The 26,944-nt window shown below is 43.2% G+C and overlaps 1 protein-coding gene and 1 non-coding gene across 2 annotated transcripts; one reads left to right on the top strand and one right to left on the bottom strand.

Annotated features, from left to right (window-relative positions):
• Positions 1–24,924, bottom strand: LOC139564987 (C1q-related factor-like). The gene is made up of 2 exons (XM_071384950.1): positions 23,801–24,924; positions 1–1,922 (listed from the first exon to the last, which is right to left on the bottom strand). The coding sequence occupies exons 1-2, from the start codon at positions 24,401–24,403 to the stop codon at positions 1,743–1,745; spliced, it is 783 nt and encodes a 260-aa protein (XP_071241051.1). The 5' UTR covers positions 24,404–24,924; the 3' UTR covers positions 1–1,742.
• On the top strand, positions 3,919–3,993 carry trnag-ucc (transfer RNA glycine (anticodon UCC)). Its single transcript has one exon. It is a non-coding gene; the product is annotated as a tRNA-Gly (tRNA).
• Positions 24,925–26,944: the final 2,020 nt, after the last annotated feature.

The following is a 26,944-nucleotide window of genomic DNA, read 5'->3' on the forward strand; positions in this document are numbered from 1 at the left end:
TGACTCTGAAAATCCCATTTATTATTTAAATGTATTCAACAATTCAAAAAGATAAAATTAGATAGACAAACATAGCATAGATTTCATTTACAAGCTGTTTGTTCTTCTCATCATCTCTACAGAGGCTCCCCTCCCTACGTAATGCAATCTCATTGTCTGCTGAGTAAAATATCTGTCATTGGCTGTAGCACAGAATAACAGAAAAACAACAATGTAGCAATGGCACGGCGCATGCTCTGATGCAAACACTCAAATACACCAACACACACATTCAGGCACACACACACACACACACACACACACACACACACACACACACACACACACACACACACACACACACACACACAATGCTAAGAAGCCAAGTCACTCACTCACCCAATCAATTTCATTCTAAAGCAAGCTGTCAGTCCGCCATGTTGAGTAAATATTACCATAATGCTTGAATGTATCAGTGAATATGCAGCTAATGACATCCAGTGAAGCCTCAGACACTGAAACAGAAAATCTGCCTCGCCATAAAAACTTCCCACCCCCCCTCTCTCTCCATCTCTCTCTATCCATCTCTCTCTATCCATCTCTCTCTCTCCATCTCTCTCTCTCCATCTCTCTCTCTCCATCTCTCTCTCTCCATCTCTCTTTCTCTACCTCCTTGCTCTGCTTGATATGTTTTACTTCACCACAGCAGAGTGCTCGAGGACGAAGCTGAAGTAATGGACACTGTTGTTTTATAAAATAAGTTACCTCAGAATCTGAATATGTGGCTTCATTGAACGACTCTGGTGGTGAAGGATATATACATAACTAGAACATCTAATAGTCATTTGAGTCTATTTTCAACCCACTTTGGACCTGTATAGACAAATAGGATAGGGGTATAGAGACGGGACAAGGGGCAAGGATAGAGACTCTAGATAAGTTGGATGGGACGAGGGAAAATGTAATGTTGTATCTGTATAACATGCCTTGCATGAATAACATTCAGCCACAAACCAGGTCTGTGTTCCCACAGCTGACATCACACATAAACAAACACCATGTGATAGCCAGGTGTCAAATGCAAGAAATCATTATTAGAATCATCTTTAGAAACCATAATGACACCTTTTCATTACCGTTTCTCAACAAAAGGCTTCGGAATCACAATCAACATCTCACAAAACCGTTCTCTCAAAATCAAGGGTTTCTTTTCACACAAGGGACAAACATATTTTTTATATCCTCTTTTGTGTAAATATACGATGCAGTAGTATCTTTTACAAAAGTAAAATACTGACATTCTAAGGAAAAGCACACAACGACAAGATAGGACAATTTCAGTCAACAGAGTCCATACTGTTATGGAGAGAAGATGAGGCCGGATCCACTTGGTGTTAGTTGGTTTATTTTCCAGTTTGAGGAGGAGAAATATTCAGAAAGCGAGGAGCAACTGACAGGTTAGAATTCTGATGAGGAGGGCACCTCTCTCTACCAAGCTTCACCCCCCACTACTCCCTCCCCTATCATCGTGTTCTCCCTCCCTCCCTCACAGCACGGCAGACAGGCAGGCAGGCCGAGCTGAGCTGGAGAACCTTGATTTGGGGCTGATGTGTTTTATATGCAGAGGTTGGTGTGACGATGGAGAGAACCAGGAAACTAGAAAGAATTCTGGCTTTTAACCCCTTCCTTCCCTCATTAGAACTCTTTCTCTCAATCTCTTACTTTCTTGTCTTTCTCTCTCTGGACGTGCCACCTGCGTGGGTTCAGTCGGCGTAGAGGATGAACCCAGAGAAGGTGCTGTATTTGTTGTTGTTGCCGCCGTGAGCCTTGCCCCCGTCCAGCTTGATATAGACCTCGTCGCCTGCGTCTAGGTGGAGGATGACGCTATTGGAGGCGTAGTCATAGTTCTGGTCAGCGTCCTGGGCGATGGCACTGGCTCGCACCTGGAACAGAGAGGAGAGGAAAGAGAGGATGTATGGGTTAGAGAAATGTACTGCACTCATTTGATCATCTGAAATGGAAGTCATTTCTGTTGTCATGCTTTGATTTTGCCTTGTTCACAAAAAGAACAAGCGACGGGTCAGTAGCCTTCTGGCGCATCGCACACCACAACATGATTTTAATTAGGCTGTCATGGGTTCGTCATTGAACGTTCCGCCATGAATTGATGGCGGTGGGCTGGGGTGTTGGGTCAGGTGGTTGTTGTCTCTGCTCTAAGGGCTGCTCAGTGTTCTCCACCTGAGTAGACATTCTAAGAAACCCAACAACGGGTCTCACTCTCCTGGTGACCTGGCTCCATTATACACTTAGACAAAAATAAGTACCATCTGGAACCTTAAAAGCTTTTACTGCAGTGGGCGAAATCGGGGTCACAAGGAGTGTTTCCTGGTAGTCTTAAACAATTCTACTTTGGAACAAAAGTACCCACCTCACACACATGGTTAGGGGCTTTAAAAAAAGAAGACACCTGTACCATGTCAGATATAGAGTTGAAATGTATTACATTTTAAGTTTGTATCCCAATATTACACATTATATACGTCACAGAAGACTGAAATATAACAAAACCCTTTGATATATAAATAACGGATCTTCTGCAGTTTTTTTTCTATGCAATGTTTATTAATTATGAAAATTATTAATAACATTCTACCCATGAGGCCACTAGGTAATTTGACTGCAGGAAAAGACTACAGGGTAATTCGGCTGTCCCCATAGGAGAACCCTTTGTTGGTTCCAGGTAGAACCCATTTGGTTCCCCCTTTTTTTACCTCAAGCCAAAAAGGCTTACCCTTTTTTCTAAGTGTGTAGATGGAACTACTGAGGAGTTACAGTGAAATACATCATGGACACCCACCTCACATCAACTTATAAAAAGTGAAAAATAAATCCCTATTCTTTAGTGAATGAGAAAATACTGTGAAAGTAAGATATGTTGTAAGTGTGATTGAATTAATAAATGACTGTAAAACTACCACAGCAATTGCATTTATGTTGGCCGTAGCCTATGTGGTGAGTATGGTATTGCCAGACTGCTTGGCAGTCTGAGCGTTTGGAGCTGGATCTCCCTGACCTCTGGTCCTGGCTAATTAAGCTCCATCTGAAACGTTATCCTCTTTCCTGGGAGAACAGCGTGGGCTGTAGTGAGAAACGGGTGCCCTGACAGTAATAACTGTGTGTGTGTGTGTGTGTGTGTGTGTGTGTGTGTCTGTGTCGTCTGTGTCTGTGTCTGTGTCTGTGTCTGTGTCTGTGTCTGTGTCTGCATGAGACATAAATAAATACATTTAAAAGCTAACCATTGACCATTCATGTAGAGTTTTACAAAAATAAACTGTAGTACAGCAGTATTGTACTGCACTGAGACATCACCAGTACACAAGCACACAAAGATAAGGGCCTAAATAAATAGCATCAGCACCATACCTTTTGGAAGACCAAAGCATCTGAGATATACATTTATTTGCCATAAACTCAGATATTGTCTGTAGCTAAGAATCTTTTATAATCTGTCCAATGAAGAACACAGCTGTCATAAACTCAATCAAACTACTCTTTTCCCATGCATTTCTTCTCTAAAAAGCTGGATCTGAATCTAAAGTATGGGCAGGGTCCCAGATCTGGTGTGCCGCCCGGCAGCCTGGCTGAGCAGGTGGCAGAGATAAGATGGGACAATTAATTGGCCCGTTTAACCAGGGGCCACGCACAATGGATTTATTGACACATCTGAGGGCCAAGGGGCTGGCACAGACATCCTGCAACAACACGCGGATGGGGTTTAAACTTGTAGACCTGTCAGTGATTGTCTGTGTGCCAGGGTTAGGGGAGAGCGGGAGATCAGAGGGATGGGTGGAAGAGTAGAGAGAGACAGGGAGGGAGACTTGCTGTCTAATGAATCTATGTATTTCACTTCCCTCCCTCTACTACTGCTGTAATTATGAGGGTCCCGTGTGGCTCAGTTGGTAGAGCATGGTGCTTCCAACACCAGGGTTGTGGGTTTGAATCCCATGGGGACCAGTACGGGGAAAAAGTATAAACATGTATCTACTGAATGTCGTTCTGGATAAGAGTGTCAGACAAAGTGTCTTTGTTTTATCTTTTCCAAGTCGTGAGAGCAGATAGTTATCCATGTGCATTATGTCCTGTAATACCGAATAGCTGTGATGGGTTGTGAGTGACTCCAAGCAACAGGCAGGGACATTGAAGCCGTCTATTCAATGAAATCAAATAACAGAGTTTGAGTCCGTCCCTAGTCAGTGCTGAACAAAGGGTTTTGAGCGATACATGTATTGATTTGACACACTGTGTTTAAAAACCTTTCTACGCTAAGCTATGATGTGAGTGACAATGCATGATCAATAAATCACCAAATTTACTGGAAACGTCCCATCATCGCGGGCATAACGACATCTGTCAGAGGAAGTATAATGAGTCCTCTAAAGGCTTTAAGAAATCAACCAATATGAAAAAACATGGTCATATTTTTTTCTCCTTTAAAGCTGGGAAAACTTTTGCCCAGTCTTCCAAAGGAGGTCTATGAAAGTCTTTAGAAACTATGAAAGACTAGAACTGAGTGAGAGAGAAACGGAAAGCTTCTCAAATGGCATGTGAAGAAGAGTGAGAATACCTCAACTACCTCAATTACATCAACTACCTCGTTACCCTGTCCAGTGACTCGGTACTGGTACTCCTTGTATATAGCCTCGTTATTGTTACTTTATTGTGTTACTATTTCCTTTTTAACTCTACATAACTGTGAATGGGCTTGTAAGTAAGCATTTCACGGTAAAGTCTACAACTGTTATATTTGGCGCAGGTGACCAATAAAATGTGATTTAATTTTTAGAAGAATGCCAACTGCAAGATCATGTTCAACATTGATAGGGCACACATCCACTGCTAACACCTCATGTGCCTGTCATCCCTTCTCTGTCTTGTGACAGACGGAAAAGCTTAACTTCTTCACCATGGAGACAATACGATAATACAATATTTCACATGGAGCAGCATTTTATCTACTGACATCAGTGCCTCATCGCTTTCATCACATTCAGGCATCTTGGAAGCCTTGCCAGTCCTTTGGAATACTTCTTTGACAGCTGGGTATGAAGCACCCTGCTGACCCTCAGACAGTCACGATAATGAGAATCGGATAAATCTCAGTGATTTTCATGAAGCCTTCTCCTTCGTTTATCTCCCTCTTGTCTGTTCCACTCCTCTCACAACAGAGGAAGAAAGTCATTGTGGCTGTTGAGACACATCATGCCAGACGCCTTAGATTATTCTCAGCCAGAATAAGAGGAACGTTCAGTAACAGTTGTCTGTGGCTTAGACATTCCAGCTTGCGTGGAGATCTTGCCATATCGGAGAGTACTTTCAAGGTTATTTATGGCACATTGTACTATATGCATCTATATGAGTCTTTTTTTCATTGTTTACCTTCCTGATTAAATCTCGCAAGGCTCATATCGATGTGCAAACAAAGCTCTCTCTCCTGATCCGTAGCAGCAGTCGTCCAGTGCATATTAATATGAGATGATTCGCCCTGAGCACACAAAGTCAACACGCTCTTATTAGAAGGTTACTGCTTGGTGACGGATGGGGGCGGCGGATAGGGACTTGGCTGGATCTGTCTATGGGGATTTTGATAAAACTTCTTCAAATATTTCTCTTATTGCATTCAGATTGAACTCTGGGACCTCTGATGTCAGAGGTGTGTGATATGACTCGCTTCAACTCCTTGTGTTAGGAAGTCAACTTGCCAAGGACTATCCTTACGCTATTAGAAAGCCGATGTGTTTGTTCTCAGCAACCATTGATCACAAAGAATCTGACCACGCCTGTAGTCATATTAAATTATTGAGATTGAAGCTGTCATTCATTGCTCAATTCAGTGTTGATTCTCGATTTCTTTCACTCGGTCGCTCTTGTACACAATGACAGAGAAGCCACATAATCTACCCTCACACTGTACTCAGAACAACTCACAAGCTGGAAGCGCGAGCCATAGGTTAGACTTTGGAATGCGAGAGAGAAAGCGAGAGAAAGAGGGAGTGAGCAAAATAAGCAGCGAACTTAAGCAAACAAAACGGCAACTGGCAGAGCATGGCCTCAAAATAGAATACGACGTGGAACTTTTGACACAACAAATCAAAGCATAAGCGCCCAGGCCAGCCTAGCCTACTGCAGCGAATGCAAATGGCTCCAGAGTTGTCTGACGTTGTCTCGTCTCCCCCTGCCGTAGCTGCTGAAGCATGTTAGCATCCGTCACATTGTCGCTGTGATGTCTCTGATTGAATAATGCTCTGCGTGGTACTGGAACACTAGAGAGAGATGGGCTGAGGGCTGAGGCTGGGCTGCTTCAGCTTAATAGATTATGCCCCCCCCCCCCCCAAGACTCCACAGTGAATACCACTCCACTTGGCTCCGCTCGCATTCTGAAAACATTTGAATATGAATGTGGAGTTTATCAATAATGACAGCACTCGTACCTATAATAGGCCTCTGAGATGAAGGGACGACAGCTTTTTGCATATTCACTGTCCTCTGCTAAACCTGATTAGTCCTACGGAGTTGGGAATCATGTTGAGTTGCGATGGCATTTTGCATTATCCTATAGCTAACAGCTGAAATGCCTGGTGTTGTGTTGTTGTCTTGATTGCCAATACAAAAGATTCAAACAACCCATTGAAATTTTGTACTGGAATAGGACCGTGTTGGCCTAGCTGTTTGCTGGTGTCAGTAACAGTCCCTCTCTTGGACACTCTTGGACACTGATCTGTTCTCTCCAGTTGGAGTGGCAAGGACATGTCTGGATGGAGGACAGCTTCTGACGTTTCTCTGGCAGGGACTTGTTGACTCAGCGTTAAGCTTCCATTCTTTAAACTTCGCTCGCCTCTTTCTAAATCCAAGTGTACCGCCACCTAATTGGGTTTGAACACCCAACCGTGAGCCGCATGCCTGATGGCAGCTTAGCCACCTTGTCACATCTCCTAACCCACGCCACCAACGCACACTCACGCACACAGAGGTACACATGCGCGCTCGCGCAAACACACACACACACATTTGCACGCGCTCAAAGACACACACACACACATACAGAAATCTCCCTAGTCAAAAGACCGTTGCCCAACAGATTTTTGGTGTCAGGTGTTGTTCTGAGCAAGGTTGTCATGGTGTCAAAAACGTCCATTCCTCTTTTGTGTTATTGGTGTATTTGTGGTAGAAACCTGATTTAAATACATGATAAGTTGTTGAGAGAAGGAAATGGTATGGGAGAGCCACCATCTGTCGAGGAGAAGGAGAGAAAGGCTTTGTGCATTAATCACTGCATCTGTTCTGTTTGTACCTTCAGGGCCTTTTCTCCTTGTAACGTGAATTCCTTTCGTCGCATGCACCTCTCCACAGCTTATACAATTGTTTATATAATGCCAAGTGTCCCTCCCACTGGGTGTCAAGTCAAATCAAAGCCTGTCATCACGGAAATGCATTATGTATTACAGTTCTGTGTCCTATCGGTTAGAAACAACGACCACTCGGGAGGATAATGACACGACAAAACGCAGAGGCGATGGATGGGGCAACAGTGATAACGACGGGGCTGTGAAATCCTCTGGCTTGTTGTGATGCCGATGTATTGGCACAGACGTATCACTGGGAAAGGGGAGGAGGAGGAGAGGAGAAACAGAGAGAGGTAGAGGGGGAAGCGTCAACTCTGACCTATGTGTGTCCTAGCCACTCTTGTCTGTTGGTGACTCTCTCTTGTCAGTCAGATGCTGTGAGAAATGCTCAACTTTCAGCACTGCTCGGTCTCAATCCCCACTCACTCCCTGCATCTTGGTAACACAGTGTTTTTAGGGTAGAATCTGGTGACACGTTGAACCCTTGCACAACATAAGGCACGTTTATTTTAGTCGCTATGAATTTTTAAAAAACAGTTATTGTTTGAAATGCACCACAAAGTATTGTGGGATATTGAGAGGAGGGTTTTGCAGCGTGAGAAACCTCCCTAACGAGGCAAAGCTTAGGTAGCAAGTGTTAATAGTCTTGAAGGAGAGGCAGGTTCAGACGTTTTGCTGCCGCATGCATTTTTTCATGAAGTGCCCTATTCATCATTTCTGTCTGGATGGATTGTTGATATCTCACTGTTGATATCTCCCATATTCATGTTCAGAGGGGAGAGCCACCTTGTTAAGCACATACAGTAACTTAGCCATCTGAGTGTGAGTCACTTCGGAGCCATTGACATGAGGGTTCCCTGTAGTGTGAGAGAGGGGGTTGGGGGTTATCAGAATGGATTGAATTGGGTGATGGCGAGATGTCAGGGCTTTACAGAGAAAATATTTACATAAGGACAGGCCCATGGGCGCTTTCCCGTCCCCCGTATGTGCTCTCATTATAATGAAGGAGCCTTGTGAGTCAACAGCAAATGTCATGCAGGAGTCAGTCATCTCCAGATGAAAACCCAGAGGCTATTTTAGACCATACGCTCCTGTGTTTCAATGTATGGGGATGTTACGGCACTTATTCATAAACTATACAATCGGAGATGACAGTGGAGATGAAGTCCTAGCGAGGTCTGGCTGCTGCTCTGCTATTTAGAGGGACACGGCCGCAGAGAGGCTGAAGACGAGATGGCGTTGGAGAGAAGTAGTAGTATGGGGATTGTGTTTGCTTTCCGCTGGGAAACTTTAACGATAAGTGATAGATTTTCTTCCGTTGGTTGGCGATGACAGCCGGGTGTCATCTTGACATTTCCAGTGTGTGTGGTATTTCTTAACAACATGGGCAAATCTTCATTTAATAGTCCTACCGCACCTAATTAGACTGCTTCTAATGTTCCACTCGGCAGAATGTCAAATCCGATGTCCAATTACACAGCAAATCAAGGCCAGAGGGCCGCCTCTGCTACCCCTCCAGCTGATTATAGAGTGGGGGTCATAGACTACATCCCGGGTCTGTCAGAGTGGGAACGGGTTACACACACGCAGGCACATGCATGAATGCACGCACACAGACAGAAACACACGCACGCACATGGTGGGATCGATACCAAGGGCCTAGGGCAGCTCGCCTTTCCCTACCCCAGACACCTCCGTCTACTCTAGACAGAGGCTCTCTGATCCTGAAGACATAGAGAGACAAACAGCAGCCCCTCAGTCTCAGTGCTAAAAAACCTAAACCTAGCCCAAAGATATTCTCTGGCTTTATTTTAGCGCCAGGGTGTTAAGATGACTGTTTAGCTGATGAGACAGATATACCGATATGGTAACACTTTATTTTAAGGTACACATATTAGCAACTCATTTAGTTTATAAGTGTGTATATAAGTAGCTTATAAGGCCTTAATTAGGTCTTATTAGCCATTTATTAGGCCTTATTTAAGTATTTTCTTATTCAAACATTATAAGTCATGTATTACTGGACAATCCTTAATAACATCCTTATTAGCAATAATAATGAAATATTAACATTTAATAAAGAGCAAGTAATACAGACTGTTAATGAGCTGTCTTAATGTTGAACTGATAAGGGGATTGTACCTCAATATGTGTTCCCTATTTTAACTATGCATAAATGACCTCATTGGACAGAAAGGGGCACAACTCTGTTCATATATGCCATACAGCCAACATTCTATTCAAAATTCTCATGTAAACAACTACATTTCTATACAATATATACAGTATTTCCATATATACATGAATTTTGGCTGGATAAGGATGTATTATGAATTACAAAGGGTCACACCTCCTCACACCTTTGAGCAAAAACATATAATGTTTGCCTGAAACTGAGGAGTTGTGTAGTTTGATGACATAATACATTGATTGATATATGTCAAATAACCAACATTCAAGTCTGATTTTAGCAATTGATGTCAACAATTAGTTTCAGGCCAACATTATTATGGTTGTGGGGAGGTGCGCCCACCTTTTGCGATCCACATTATATCATGCCATACAGTCAACATCCATATATGGAAGTATATATTGAAGTTTAGTTGCTCATTTTTTATTTATTTTTCATCAAATGACTTGAAAGTTGGCTGTATGGCATATATGAGGGGAGGTGTGCCCCTTTCTGTCCAATGAGGTCACACTTATAATAGGGAACACATATTGAGGTACAATCCCCTTACCTGTCCCACATTGCTTATTAAGAGTCACTGTAACTTGTTCTTTATTAAATATGAATATGCCTTTATTATTGCTAATGATGATGTTATTAAGGATTGGCCAGTAATACATGCCTTTGAATAATAAGTGGCTAATATGACATAATAAAGGCCATATAAGATCATTATATACATACTTATAAACTACAAATAAGTGGCTAATATGTGTACCGTAAAATAAAGTGTTACCACAGATATATATTGATTCAATGTCTAGACTATTCTGAAATAATAGATGCTACAAAGTAAATGAATGCAATGCATATATATGTATTTTAACACCCAACATAGCCTGAACTTTCTTTCAGTCCCCTTCTTTTTTTGTGAATTTAATTATTACTTTTTTTCACACCAAATTTTCAAACAGGTTTCATTAATCAAGACAGACACTAATATAACATGCCAGATTTGGATCCAGATGGTTCATGTTTGTTCAATTTTCTGTGTATAGATTGCCATGCTAAACACACTGCATGGGTCACACCTGGATACACAGCAATAGGCTAAACTGTCTTGTGTTGATGTGCACCAGAGCATAAGAAACCCCCAGAGACATGAAGAAGGAACCACTGAGATACATGTTGATAGGTTGGGAAATGACACGCAGATAACAGCTTCCTTCACGCAGTATTGTATTTCCAACAGCCCTCTAGGGGGAAATACAAAGACATTTTCTAAATGTTGCTTTGGATAATACTTTACACACATAATAGTGTTGGATCTGTGACATCCACTTGTATTGATTATATCTTCACTAATGCTGCAGAGCTTTGATGCAACGCTGTATCAGTTCCCATTGGCTGCAGTGACCATAACATTGTGACAATAACAAAGCCAAAGTGCCCAAGGTTGGGCCTAAAGTAATTTAGACATAAAAAAAATTATAATACATTTTTGTTCATTTTATTTAGTATTTTTCACACCAAATACAAACATACAAATACGAACAACAACTTACAGACGCACACAAAAAACAACTACAGCTCATCTGCCCAGACCCACACGCTCACACCCCCTTCCCTAGTGCCTGAATGAATGTTTGCCTTAAATTGTACCAATTTGTTCTCCTCGCCCATTCTATTTCAATATTTCAATAATAAATCATTTGATTTTTCCATTATGTTAATTGACGGATTGATTTCCATGTTTTTTGTATCCGTTTTTTCAAGATGAGTGATGAGAAGAGAATCGTCCAGCCCATTTGGGTGTCTCAATACTTATGACAGACAACTTTTTAACTCGCTCATAACTTTTGGACTTTATAGCATTCCCAGAGAGCATGGATTATTGAGTCATTGTTAGTGTTACACTTAAGACATGACTCTGCCGTTGTGCGGTAAAAAAAATAAAAAAAATAAGTATCTTCCATAATACATTCTATACGTTTGTTTATATTGGATTAAACATTTCATTTTCGTTAACTGTAATTTAGTTAGTTATGCTCCAACATTCCCTCCATCTTGAGCCAAATTCAGTTCATTTTAAGTCTTGGTTCCAATAGTTTATATTTTCTTCTAAGAGATTGTCAGCTGGATAGGCTCTCTGCAATGTTTTGTATATCTTACCTATCATATGAACATCCTTTTATGACTCTAATAAGATTCCCTCAAGGTTGCTCTGATGTCCGAAAGGTGTCATTTGAAAATCTACATTGTTCAGTCCAATATTGCTTTTTAATTCTATCATGGAAATAAATGTATTTCCTGTTACCAAGTAATTTACGGTATCGATGCCTTTAGTTTTTAATGTGGAAGAATTTATCTGTGAATTCTGAAAAGCTATCCAAGGATTGTTCAATAGGGTTGTGTTTTTAGGGAGTGATATTGGTTCATTTCCTTCCATATTGTTATAGTGTTCTTAACTATGAAGTTATTCATGTTTTTAGCTTTAACCTTTGAAAACAGACACATGAAATATTCCGGGGATGAGCATGCGTATCTTCAATATGCACCCATTGTTCCTCTTTAGTCCATTTAACTGTACTGTATGTCGCAAGTAAAAGCCTTGGGTAGCGAGTTAATACAATTCCCTGTCTGGAAGGTTAAACCCCTCAGACTAGGATGTAAAACTTTCCTTTTTATTCCATGATTTTTTTTTCTCCATATAAAGTCTATAATGACTATGTATACTTTTTAAAAGAATGTCTTCAGTGGGGTAATTGGTATTACCGAAAATAAATACAAGAACTTTGGAATCCATGTAATTTATAAGAGATCATATCAACTGTTTTCGCAGGACTCTGTTTTTGAAGATGTGTATGAGGAAATGAATCCAGATCCAGCAATGGAAGTATTTGTAAAAGTATTCATGCCAATTGCTGACAAACATGCACCTGTTAATAAATTAACTGTGATAACTGTTAGAGCCCTCTGGCTTAACGAGGAATTTAAAAAGTGTTTGGTTCAAATAAATTATGCAAAAGCGGTGGCAAACAAGTCAGGCTGCTCAGCTGATTGGTTGACATACTGTCTACAAAAAGAAGAAGAAATGATATTACCAAACCAAGATAAATGACATAAAACACAATGGAAAAATTCTCTGGAGTACCTTAAATGATATCATGGGCAAGAACTATTGTTATGCATCAATAACCACCAGGTATAAACAACCTTGATGGGACACTATTGAGAATGGTAGCAGAATGTATTGCAACCCCCATTTTCTTTATCTTGAACCAAAGCCTAAAGGAGTGTGTCTCCACAGGCGTGGAAGGAAGCTAAAGTAAGTCCACTGCCTAAAAACAGTAAAGCACCCTTTGCTGGCTCTAACAGCCACCCAATCAGTTTGCTGCCTGTTCTTGGTAAACTGATGGGGAATATTGTGTTTGACCAAATACAATGAAATCCAACTTGTACTGTACTGACTCAGATGACAGATGATTGGTTAAAATAAATGGATAATAAAATTATAGTTGCCGCTTTATTGTTAGATTTCAGTGCAGTCTTTGATGTAATTGATCATAAATTGCTATTGAAGAAACTCCCTTGCTATGGCTTTATATCACTTGCCATCACATGGTTGGAGAGTTATTTATCCAATTGAACCCAGAGAGTGTTCTTCAATGGAAGCTTCTCTAACATCAGATATATACAGTGTGGTGTCCCTCAGGACAGTTGCCTTGGGCCATTACTCTTCTCTATTTTTTCAAATGATTTGCCGCTGGTCTTATACAAAGCTAGAATGACTCTGTCTGCGGATGATTCCATACTCAACATATCAGCACCCAAAGCCAGTGAGCTCACTGAAATTCTAAATAAGGAGTAACAGTATCAGAATGGGTGATTAGTAATAAACTGGTCTTAAATACATATAAAACTAAAAGTATTGTATTTGCGTCAAAAAATTCTCTAAGACTTAAACCTCAAGAGAGTTGTGTATAACTCTGGAGTTGTGTATAAAGGTAGTGACCATTGAGCAAGTTGAGGAAGCTAAACTCCTAGATATAACATTAGATGGTAAATTATCATGGTCAAGTCATATTGACAAAGTTGTTGTGAAGATGGGGAGGGGTATGTCTGTTATTAACAACAATCAACTGTACTAGTTGTTCAGGCTCTGGTCATATCTTATCTTGATTACTGTCCGGTAATATGATCAAATGCAGCAAAGAAAGACCTAGCAAAGCTGCAGCTGGCACAAAACAGAGCAGCGCGTCTTGCCTTTAAAAGATACTTTTCATTTTTTTGCTACCAAATCAAACATTTTGATGTAAAATGCTATAGAAGGGTCCAGACACCTTTCGTGTGATTTCACATGTTTTTGAGAAACTTACCCCAAACACCAAATCACTTCCTCGTCCTTGTTGTGTAGTATGGGGGCCCCCCAAAAGCATGAACAAAGACTCCAAAAAAAAACAAATACGTTCTTTTACAAACAGCAACAGTCAGTATAGTGATACAGGTTGTTAGATGTGGTACACATGAAATTGTGTCATTCCATACTTTATCTGTAACATTATAAAACATGTGAAATCACAAATAATCTGTTCCCTTCTATAACATGTCATTTTACATAAAAAATATAGATTTGGTTGTAAAAAATAAAACTTCTCCATTAATTACACACACAGAACTAACATCAACAACATGCATTCCAGTGTTTCCTGGTTGAGGGTTGAAGAGAGATGAACTGCTTCTCTTCTAGTTTATTGTGATGAAAATTCCTGATTGTCTGCATAATCAAATAACATTCAGCTCAGACACCCATACATACCCCACAAGACATGTTACCAGGAGTCTCTTCACAGTCCCCAAGTCCAAAATGAATTCACTGCAAAGCACATTACTATACAGAGCCATGATCACATAGAACTTCCTTCCAACTCCAATTACTCAAGCAAATAACAAAATGACCTTAAAAAAATGACGTCTCATTGAATGGTGGGGACTGTGAGTGGACACACAAACGAAAACAAACACGCACACACAAACACACTCTGTTGTATTGTTTGTGTATCTTTGTGTTAAAAATGTGTTGACTGTCCTATTCTATCTGTCACGCCCTGACTTTAGTTATATTTGTTTTCTTTATTATTTGGTTAGGTCAGGGTGTGACAAGGGTGGTTTGGTTAGTTTTGTATTGTCTAGGTTTTTTTTCCATGTCTAGGTTTTTTTTGTTTATCTATGGGGATTTTGTATTGTCTAGGGGAATGTAGGTTAATGGTGGCCTGAATTGGTTCCCAGTCAGAGACAGCTGTTTATCGTTGTCTCTGATTGGGGATCCTATTTAGGTTGCCATTTTCCATTTTGGTTTTGTGGGTAGTTGTCCATGTTTAGTTGCCTGTGAGCACTATGTTGGCTTCACGTTTCGTTTGGAGTTTTATTGTTTTGTTGGCGACATCGTTAATAAAGAAGTATGTACGCTCACAACGCTGCGCCTTGGTCCATTTCTTCAACAGACTGTCGTGACAGAACTATCCACCAAAAGAGGACCAAGCAGCGTGGTTACCTGGAGAGTTGGACATGGGAGGAAATCCTGGAAGGCAAGGGACCCTGGGGACAGACGAGAGAACATCGCCGTCCTGAGGAGGTGGCACAGCGGAGCAGGCACGAGAGGCAGCCCCCCCAAAAAAATAATTTTTGGGGGAGGGGGCACACGAGGAGTTTGGCTCAGATTGTAGACCTGAGCCAACTCCCCGTGCTTACCGGGTGGAGCGTCGTACTGGTCAGGCACCGTGTTATGCGGTGGAGCGCACGGTGTCTCCAGTGCGCGTTCACAGCCCGGTACGCTACATCGCAGCTCCTCGCATCGGCCGGGCTAGAGTGGGCATCGAGCCAGGACGGAGTGTGCCAGCCCTGCTCTCCAGACCTCCAGGACATCCTGCGCCGGTTCTTCGCACTCTGTCTCCAGTGCGTCTGCACAGCCCAGTGCGTCCTGTGCCTGCGCCCCGCATGTGCCGGGCCAAAGTCACCATCCAGCCAGGACGGGTTGTGCAGGCTCTTAGCTCGAGATCTCCAGTGCGCCTCCACGGCCCAGTCTATCCGGTGCCTCGGCCAAGGACAAGGCCTTCTGTAGGTCTCCCCAGCCGGGTGAGTCCTGTGCCTCGGCCAAGAACTAACCCTCCTGTATGTCTCCCTAGCCTGGTGAGTCCTGTGCCTGCTCCCAGAGCCAGGCCTCCTGTGTGTCTCTCCACTCCAGTGATGATCCATGGCACGAAGCCTCCAGTGATGATCCATGGCAAGAAGCCTTCAGGGGTGAGACATGGCACGGAGCCTCCAGAGACGGTCTCCAGTCCGGAGCCGCCAGAGACGGTCTCCTGTCCGGAGCCGCCAGAGTCCCCCTCCTGTCCGGAGCCGCCAGAGTCCCCCTCCTGTCCGGAGCCGCCAGAGTCCCCCTCCTGTCCGGAGCCGCCAGAGTCCCCCTCCTGTCCGGAGCCGCCAGAGTCCCCCTCCTGTCCGGAGCCGCCAGAGTCCCCCTCCTGTCCGGTGCCGCCAGAGTCCCCCTCCTGTCCGGTGCCGCCAGAGTCCCCTTCCTGTCCGGAGCCGCCAGAGTCGCCCTCCAGTCCGAGGCCTCCGGCGACGCCGCCCAGTCCGGGCCCGCGGCGAGGGTCCCCAGTCCGGGGTCGGCGGCGAGGGTCCCCGCTCTAGAGGCGCCACCTAAGTGGGCCAAGCCAGAGGTGGAGCGGGGTCTACGTCCCTCACCAGAGCCGCCACCGCGGGGAAATGCCCACCCAGGCCCTCCCATATAGGTTTAGGTTTGTGGCCAGGAGTCCGCACCTTGGGGGGGGGGGGGGTACTGTCACGCCCTGACTTTAGAAAACAGAAAACAAACACGCACACACAAACACACTCTGTTGTATTGTTTGTATCTTTGTGTTAAAAATGTGTTGACTGTCCTATTCTATCTGTCACGCCCTGACTTTAGTTATATTTGTTTTCTTTATTATTTGGTTAGGTCAGGGTGTGACAAGGGTGGTTTGGTTAGTTTTGTATTGTCTAGGGGTTTTTGTTTATCTATGGGGATTTTGTATTGTCTAGGGGAATGTAGGTTAATGGTGGCCTGAATTGGTTCCCAATCAGAGACAGCTGTTTATCGTTGTCTCTGATTGGGGATCCTATTTAGGTTGCCATTTTCCATTTTGGTTTTGTGGGTAGTTGTCCATGTTTAGTTGCCTGTGAGCACTACGTTGGCGTCACGTTTCGTTTGGAGTTTTATTGTTTTGTTGGCGACATCGTTAATAAAGAAGTATGTACGCTCACAACGCTGCGCCTTGGTCCATTTCTTCAACAGACTGTCGTGACACTATCAGTGTTTTGTTACTTGTCATGTTCTGTGTTTTTTGTGGACCCCCCGGAAGAATAGCTGTTGTCTCTGCAAAAGCTAAAATGGGCATCCAAATAAACAAATAAATAAACCAGTCTGTGAAGATGATCGCAGTACTTCACTTCACAGCACCGTGTGTCTACTTGGATACATCAATTCAAAGGAGCCAGTGACGACTGTGCCAAGATTTCCCCTAGTTTCTATACTACAGTCCAGAATCTTTCAAGTGTGTTTTTGCTTTCTAAGCAAAACAATATTCCTGAAGTTAACCTCCAAGAACAAAACTTTGTCTCCAATAATAATCAAGACACATATTGATATTAAATTGTCAATAAAGGGATGGGCATAAACTGTGCACTTCTGGAGGTCACCTTGGATGGCTAGAACAGAGCAGAGGAGATGTAGAGGGCAGTACACAGTGGGGGGGGGGGGCAGGTGTGTGTTTTTGCGTGTGCGTGGTGGGAAGCAGGGAGCAGTAATTGTTGGGGAAGAGCCATATGCGCTGCTCGGAGGACGCTGGAGCTTATTAAAGAAGGAGACAGAGTGATTATTCACACAGGGCCCTCCTGAGAGAGTGACGCTCACGTCATTGCTTTTAATTAACTCTGAAACGGTTCTGCGGATTAATAAAAATATTAAGAAGGGACCTGAGGAGGAGCACAAACACATCCTGGATCTGGTTCAAGGTTTTAAACTACGATTAAAAAGGCTCTTTGGCATGACAGAACTCTCTTTTCCCCGCCTCCCTATTTTGTCGTTTTTTTTCTCCATTTGTAGTAGCGTGGCAATGGATTTGTCTTTATTGTCATTGCCTCGTCTCCCAGGGTGTCTCCAACTCAGGGAATCGAGACTCTGACACATCCGTCTGAGAATATTGGGATTGGTTGGAGATAGTTGTCAAGCGAGTAAAAGAACGTCAGAAATAAGAAGCCAAGGAAAGAGGAGAGGGAACTTGTAGAGCAGATGAAGTGCACCGGGCTGAAAATAGAATCGTATTTGCCTGCTTACCAAGAGCAGCTAACTCTTTGGTGTAGCTTGAAATGTGTCAAGGTGCTGGGGACAATGTTGACACTCTCCTAATGCAACCCACAGAACCAAAAGAGGGAGAGGGAAGAAGGAGAGGGAGATAAAAAAACAGCAAGGCTCCGGGGTGGAGATGATACAGGGTGCAGAACAACTGCAGTGCTAGAGCCTGAGAACCTGCAGTTTCATGATGCACCAAGGCCAAAGGATGATAAAATACTGGCATTGTCTGCTATTCCCAGTCCTCCCCAGCCTCCTAGTCCCTACACAGCTTCTCTCGGCCTTAAATGAGCAGAGGAATACTCCGGCCCAGACAGCCCTGCTCTAGGACCATCAGCCTTCCTGTGGCCACTTCATCAATGACACAGCACAAGTTACCCCACATTTATAACCATTCACAGTCATTTACACAGACAGACACACTGGGGTCTCAACTCCACACCAGACCCACAGACAAACGCACAGACAGACCCACAGACAGACCCACAGACAGACCCGGAGAAAAACCTTTCTAGCAAGATTCTCTGGCTATAGTGAGTGTACGCTACATCCCCCTCTAAGCTATGCTCAGAGAGAGAGAGAGAAATGTTTCATTAGCCAGGCAGTTACCACTTTATAAACATTACCCCAGTCTCTGGAGATGTCCGTTGCCTGTGTCTAACTTAAGTGCCTCCCCTCCCTCCTCTTAGGAACACAATGAAGCGGGAACAGAAGGTGCTTTATAGGAACATATGTTCGCCTATTATGTATCAACACTTTTACACCCCCATAAACATTATGGTGGAGTGAGACATCATATATAGAGGAGAGGCCCTTCATGTAGCCGCCACCTCCCCTCTCCTTGGGTTTGCTGGGTGAGAAGTTTGTCAGCTTGGATAGGTCAAAGGACTTGAACTCAGGGAACCATAGTGAGACTTGCAAAATGACTGCAAAGAGCTGTGTCAGTAGCAAGCAAACGGACACTTTTTTGGTCTCTTTGATTTCTTGCCCTCCATGCTTATCATGTCGACACTCTTTAACACGGCAGAAATGGATTTCACTTAATTCATCACTTTTTAGTCCAGTCCAGTCCAGTGATCTTATCACGTTTTCACTCAAATTCATATATCACCAACACACCAAAACACAATTTTGCATGAAAATAGAAAGCAGCCTAGTCTATAAAAGCAAGTTGCACAAAATGTACAGTACATCAGATAGATTGTTACTGACATTTACCCCAACCTTTATGTTGAACCCCTCACATGCATTATCTTCCTACAGTGTTACATTAGTATTCCATGGCATGGCTGAAGCCTCCAGGTGCCTCAGGGGTGATATGTCAAAAGCAGCCGTGGACAATAGGCCTTCCCCACGAGGACACACTCTCATTATCTGTCCAACAGACACAAGATCAAAAACACCACACTGAACCGCCAACAGATATGCCTCTGAAATGGTATTTATCGTTCTGAAATATTGCCCATCTCCAGAAGGGCCCGTTGCTCTGGTAACAGTGCCTTCATGGTCACAATGTTAGTGGATGATGGAGAGCTCTGACCTCACTGGTCACAGAGACCAGGCACTCTTTACAATGACATTTATACATACATACATATATATACATACATACATACATACATACATACATACATACATACATACATACATACATACATACATACATACATACATACATACATACATACATACATACATACATACATACATACATACATACATACATACAATTACCTCCGTTGGCCGCCTCTCCTTCCAGTTCTCTGCTGCCAATGACTGGAACGAACTACAAAAATCTCTGAAACTGGAAACACTTATCTCCCTCACTAGCTTTAAGCACCAGCTGTCAGAGCAGCTCACCGATTACTGCACCTGTACATAGCCCATCTTTAATTTAGCCCAAACAACTACCTCTTCCCCTACTGTATTTATTTATTTATTTTGCTCCTTTGCACCCCATTATTTCTATTTCTACTTTGCACATTCTTCCACTGCAAATCTACCATTCCAGTGTTTTACTTGCTATATTGTATTTACTTCGCCACCATGGTCTTTTTTTGCCTTTACCTCCCTTATCTCACCTAATTTGCTCACATTGTATATAGACTTATTTTTCTACTGTATTATTGACTGTATGTTTGTTTTACTCCATGTGTAACTCTGTGTTGTTGTATGTGTCGAACTGCTTTGCTTTATCTTGGCCAGGTCGCAATTGTAAATGAGAACTTGTTCTCAACTTGCCTACCTGGTTAAATAAAGGTGAAATAAAATAAAAAAAACTTACTGAGTGTACAAAACATTATGGACACCTTGCTAATATAGAATAATTTGCCCTCAGAACAGCCTCAATTTATTGGGTCATGGACTCTACAAGGTGTCGAAAGCGTTCCAGAGGGATGCTGGCCCATGTTGACTCCAATGCTTCCCACAGTTGTGTCAAGTTGGCTGGAAGTCCTTTAGGTAGAGGACCATTGTTGATACACACTGGAAACCGTTGAGCGTGAAAAACCCAGCAGCGTTGCAGTTCTTGACACAAACCGGTGTGCCTGGCACCTACTACCATGCCCTGTTCAAAGGCACTTTAATAACGCCACTTTAATAATGTTTACATATCTTGCATTACTCATCTCATATGTATATACTGTATTTTATACCATCTATTGCATCTTGCCTATGCCGCTCTGTCATCGCTCATCCATATATTTCTATGTATGTATTCTTATTCCATTCCTTTACTTAGAATTGTGTGTATTAGGTAGTTGTTGTGGAATTGTTAGATTACATGTTAGATATTGCTGCACTGTCGGGAACTAGAAGCACAAGCATTTCGCTACACTGGCAATAACATCTGCTAAACATGTGTATGTAACCAATAACATTTGATTTGTTGCAATACTTTATCTTGCCAATTCACCCTCTGAATGGCACACATACACAAGCCATGTCTCAATTGTCTCAAGGCCTTAAGATCCTTCTTTAACCTGTCTCCTCCACTTCCTCTACACTGGTTGAAGTGGATTTAACATGTACCTTCAATAAGGGATCATATCTTTCATCTGGATTCACCTGGTCAGTCTTTGTTGTGGAAAGAGCAGGTGTTCTTAATGATTTCTACACTCATTGTATCTGTATCCTTTCTTTCCATTTCAGTCATGTTTTCTCTGTAATTGTAAAAGTGAGCAACGGCCAATTCAAGTGGTTGGACAATAGAATTAACCAATTAAAACAACCCCTCTGTGACCATGGGATGGATATTTCTCTATGGCAACATACGAAGAACATTGCACCCCCCAAAAAAAAGACTTGATAAACATATCTGTTTCCTATCCTATATTTGACAACAACAAGTTTTACATTACGTGAATAACGCTGCCAGACATACCTAAGGCCTACATAGATTTCAATTGAGATTGTGTTTTATAGTTGCTAGAAATCTATATGCCTTTATGAAAGAAAGTGTTCACTCGCTCTTTTTTTTAAAGAATGAGGGCGTTCTCTCTCTGACCTATACTGACAACAGATGACTCTTTGGAGAACCCCATCTAAATGTAAAATATAGCTTCAATCAAGTCCACATAAGTCTTGAGTCGAAGGCAGGAGTTGCCTGCGCATGAATCGGATTGCAACCGACTGTAAATTGTGAAATAATCGATTATATTATGTGTACAGGTGTTAGGCAAAACACCCGTTAAAGCATAACATATAGCAGGGAAGCATGTGCTCAACAGAAATGGCATGATGTTGTGTTGAGCTCAACCCCCAAAAACCCTAACCTCTGCGTTAGCAATAGGCCTACAAGGTAACCTTACAGATTAAGTCTACTTTAAACATTTCGACACTGGCCGACTAGGACAAATTGTATTCAGTCATGATGACAAATACATTTACAGTACCCTATGTGAACTAAATATTAACGTTTAATTCCATTATAAAACATCATGTAAACCACTTAAGAGCTGTAATATCAGGGTAATAAGTAAAACAGATATACTTTGCGTTTATAATCAAATGTTCTGCAGAAACACTGGGAGCAAAAGTTTAGACCTACAAAAATAAATAAACGTAGCCTAATTAACATTAAACAAAGTAACTCAAAAGTCTAATTGACAAAGCAATATGTTGGAGACCATGCTGTTAGGGCATTGAAAAACATTGCATGGGGCTTAATGAAAGATAATTGTGAGGATTTTAATTATACACTATAGGCTAATGGAGCCTGTAATATGTCATGTAAAAGGTGATGTGACCTTTACCCTATAGGCAAGTGGTCATGAACAGATAATAAGAGGATATTCAATCACTAAATGTTTGATGCGCGCTGAAGCTGTAGTATAATTTATAATTGCCTCGATGCATATTGCAAATGACTTGATGGTAAAAATATATATATTTCTCTTATACTGCGCTTTAGACGTTGCCGCCTTTGCTGGACGCGAAAGTTCTCGAGTCGCACACACTCGAGGTACCTGAGAGCACCCCCAGGGCGCATTCAATCCATCTCCAGACCCGTCAAGTGATGCGTAAAAAAACAAAACAGAGAATACATCATGCAAATTATATTTATTTCAAGCGAATGTCACGCAAATATTCCCTTGTTTTATCAACCATATACACCCGACATAATAAGCAACACTTACATTTTCCAGTCTGTGCACACTGTGACGGATAAGTAGGCTAATTGTCATCCTCTTGTTTTACGCACGAGACGTTTGGATAATTGCGGTCTTGTTGAGTCTCTCCAGGAGCACCACGTTAGATTGCATGTAATTAAATATGTGAACTCGACAGTTAAATGTAGCACAATGTAATTTGTGTCTGAACGCATCACTTGCTGACTTGCTGCAGTTCACAGATGTATCGAGCACAGAGAAGCAGGCCGTTCTTGGTTCACAATGAACATTTTCGCAATAATAATGATAGCCACTGTCTGGGATTTTTTTTAATTCTTAAAATATCTGTCGGCTGACTAAAAGCTGCATCTGCTGTAGTGCGCTTTCACACCACGCCTGTGACTCCACTTATTTAATGTACTTTCCCTGTCTAATCAATTTAGTCTACACAAGCAGAAATGTGAAAGTAATACGATCCGAAATGACTGGTTAATATCTTATTTCTGAAAAGATAAATTATTTGTTACACTTGCGTAAAGATCTGAGTCAATTATTAAATAGCGCTAGTCCTAACTGACAAATAGAGAGGCTTCCATAAATCAGGCGCATACATCTTTTTCACCTTCTTTTACGTTAATAAACAATTACACCACTATTATATGGCAAACTTAGCAATTTTGAAACAAGTAGAAAGTGACATGGACTTCGGGGGTAACTGTCTGTCCTTTGATTTGAGGGATGCGGGCAATGTCAGTGTGTATCTATGCAATGAGGGGATGCGCGCCAGATTACACATCATTCTCTCTGGGCGCGTTTGGTGCCACAGCTGTGTGACCGTCATCTGCTCGCTCAGGGGTTTTGGGAGCGCACGACAGATGCTTCCGCTACCCACCAGCCTTCCGTTTCCTCGGAAATAGAGCCTCTATATTATAACGCGGTTTCAGGGCAATTTGATTGTGAAGCTCCGATTAAATGTCCACCAACAAAGTTACCACAGTGACATCAGGTGACACCCAGCGATAGAAAGAGAGAGGGGGAGGGAGAGAGAGCACAACAGAGTATCAAGGGATAAGGTGAGATATCTGTAATTTAGAAGGAACCTGAGTCTGTAGCAGAGAAACCACTGAAGTGCTAATTAAAAAGAGGAGTAGGCAGTGAGTGGTAGAATGTATATGACCCCCCTCTATGCTGAGTGACTGAGCAGTATAAGACTTTGAGAAGTGAAACTTGGAGAAGGGAATTGACTCACCTGTTCGTTTTTGCAGAGGTCTGCCCACATACTGGTCCCATCCCCTCCTCTCATCAGCACATGGTAGATGAAGAAGTAGGTACCAGGGATGCTGCAGATGAACTTGCCTGAGATGCCGTCGTAGTTGTTTCCCAAGTTGGTGACCACGTCGTCAAACTTGAGGATCTCATAGCCTTCATGGGGGTTCTTAAGCCCTGCGTAAAAGGCCACCCGGGGCACTGTGCTGTACGTGGCAGTGCTGATAGCTCCGTTCCCCCCCAACCCCAAAATCCCAGTCCTCCCTCCAGACCCTCGGTCTCCAGGGGGTCCCACTGGCCCCGGTGGCCCTGGCTGTCCAGGTGGTCCCGGGAGTCCAGGTTTACCTGGCCTGCCTTGCTTGCCCTGGGGGCCCTGCACCAGCGTGGAGGGCATGTTGCTGTTGTCGCTGAGGGCCTCGGCCTCCGCCTGGATGCCACTGGAGCTGGTGCTGCTGGCCGTGGTGCCCTTGTTCAGGTAGGGGTCGCACACCATGCGGCAAGTACCTAGCATTTCAAAGTGGCTGGTGTCGGTGCCCACGGAGCTGACCAGGACGGGGATGAGGACCACCAGCACCAGGACCAGCATGACCCCGACGGCAGCCGCCACCAGGGTCTTCCTCCCGATGCTGAGTCGGGGAAGGGGCTGTGCTGCCAGCGTGGCTCTCCCTGGGGCGGAAATGGTGACTGCTGGGTGTGGGGAGCCTGCCACCGAGGAAAGGGACACGGGGATCCCAAGTAGAGTAGGAGGAGGAGCGGCGAGTGTGTGAGGGTAAGAGAGAGACCCACATACACTCACTGATATGCCTCGCTGCTTTCACTCACACAGAGGTAGTTCCCGTACACTCTCGCTCACCAGCGTGCACACTGACGCACATAGGGAGCACACACGAGCCGACATACAGAATTTAGTCCCAAACTCTTGGCGTGAAAAAGGAGAAAGAAAGAGGATGCAAAGGAAGGAACACTCAGGAGGAGGAGTGTTGGAGAGATACAAGAGGAATGGTAAGAGGACGAAACAGAGAGAGTGAGTGTGAGAAAGAGAGACGGAGAGAGTAGTCATAGAGTCCGCGTGCGTGCGTGTGGTGTGTTTGTGGTGACGGATTCTCAGGCTTGGCTTTTTATATGGCAGTAGCAGTGGAGCCCCCCCCCTCCACTCATCCTCCCCTCTCCTCCTCCCCTCCTCTGGTTGGCGTGGTTACGGTTAGGGGGAGGAGGGAGCCCCACACTGTCCCCTCTCCCTCTCTGTATCACTCAGAAGGGCTCTCATCACATCACATTACTTTCTACCACACTACACTCCCTCTGAGCCAGTGAGGAGCCAACACACTCCCCCCCTCTCTCCTTCTCCCTCTCTCCTTCTCCCTCTCTCCTTCTCCCTCTCTGCTCTCTTACCCTGTCTCCTCACTCCTTCCTTCCACTTTCGATTCTCGCTCTCTCCCTCTGTCTCTCTCTCACTCTCACTTTTCTCTCTCTCTCTCTCTTTCTCCATCTCACTTTCCTCTCTCTCTCACTCCTCACTTCTTCCACTTTTGATACTGTTTCTCTCCCCTTCTCTCTCATCAGCCTCCAGCCTCTAAAAATATAGATGGAGCACAGGGAAAGGGAGCTGCATTTTCCTGGAGGTGCCAGGAATGTATATATGCTTTCTACACTTTCTATCTGGCGTATCCACACACACACACACACACACACACACACACACACACACACACACACACACACACACACACACACACACACACACACACACACACACACACACACACACACACACACACACACACACACACACACACACACACACACACACACACACACACCGAAACGAAACATAATCATTACCCAGTTTTTTACACATAAGAGAATCGGTCAGTTTAAGCATTGGATGCGTCTCAAACCACCACATCCGCCATTGTTGCACCTCCGCATCTGCGATGAAAGGTGACAGAGCTAGAGTGGTGTTTGTCAGACCATGAGACATCCTGAAAGTCGGTCTTCTCAATAAAACACGTGTAGCGTTCGAACGGTTTGACCTACAAAACTATTATGACCAATCTATGGGAAGGAGAGACTCTCGCGAACAAGTGTCACGGGACTCGTCTGAAGGTAACCAGTACTGGATTAAAAAAACTCATGGAAGTATGAAGGTAGTTTTGTGCCTACCCCAGAAAAGTGGGTAGGCACAAATATAGGCACAAATATCTCCTAGATTTAGGACAGACGCTTCAAAACCTTGTTTCTTAGGATTTACATTTCGACTGTACTTTCTGCCATTTATGAATGTGTTATTCAATGCATTTCTATGGGCTTTAGTAGTAAAGACCAAAATCAAATCTTTATCTTTTGATACATAAAGGGGTCCTAAAATTCTAAATCAAATAGCTAAATGATCCATAGTATGACCATCTTTAAACAATTCAATGTCAGCTATGCACCCCTCCCCCAGCGTCTTAGACTCTAAAGAATTCAAATGTGTGTGGTGTTTATTAAGAAGGCTAATGCTAAATACCAACACATGAGCCAACAGCACACACTGTTCAATTCAATCAATAATTACATTCATTTGAAAATAATAAGTGTTATTAGTAACTAGTAACACAAATCATAAATCTACCGTTGGATGGGTTGGGGGGTGGCGCCATCACTTTCTTGTCTTTCCTGGCAGACAGCCTCCTCCTGGGGGAGATTTCATTAAGGGAAAATGACAGGGTTAAAGGACAATGGGGAGATGCCATCCATGGTTAATGTGCCATTGACATTGACTCCATTTTACTGTTGTTGTATTCCACTTTTTGCCCTCTCTCAGTGTCAATAACCGCACTTCTGCACCTCAATGTGCTGACACCGTTTCCTATTGGTATCTTTTTTAGCTATTGATTTCAAGGTTTTATTCAATTAAGTGTCCCATTTGATGGGGGAAAGATCTCTGCGCAGCGGTGATGTCATATATTTGACATTTTCATCTTTCAGAGTGATGAATGATAACTATGGAGGGAAATGACAACATTAGAAAATAGTCAGCATACACACTTCTCCTCCTCCGGACTATGTCTTTGTAGAGGAGGTCAATTAAACGAGGTCTGGATTTATTTAGCGTAACACATAAGGCTGAGTGAGTCTGTGTCTT

The sequence above is a fragment of the Salvelinus alpinus genome, chromosome 36 (assembly GCF_045679555.1).
Source record: "Salvelinus alpinus chromosome 36, SLU_Salpinus.1, whole genome shotgun sequence".
Taxonomy (NCBI): Eukaryota; Metazoa; Chordata; class Actinopteri; order Salmoniformes; family Salmonidae; genus Salvelinus; species Salvelinus alpinus.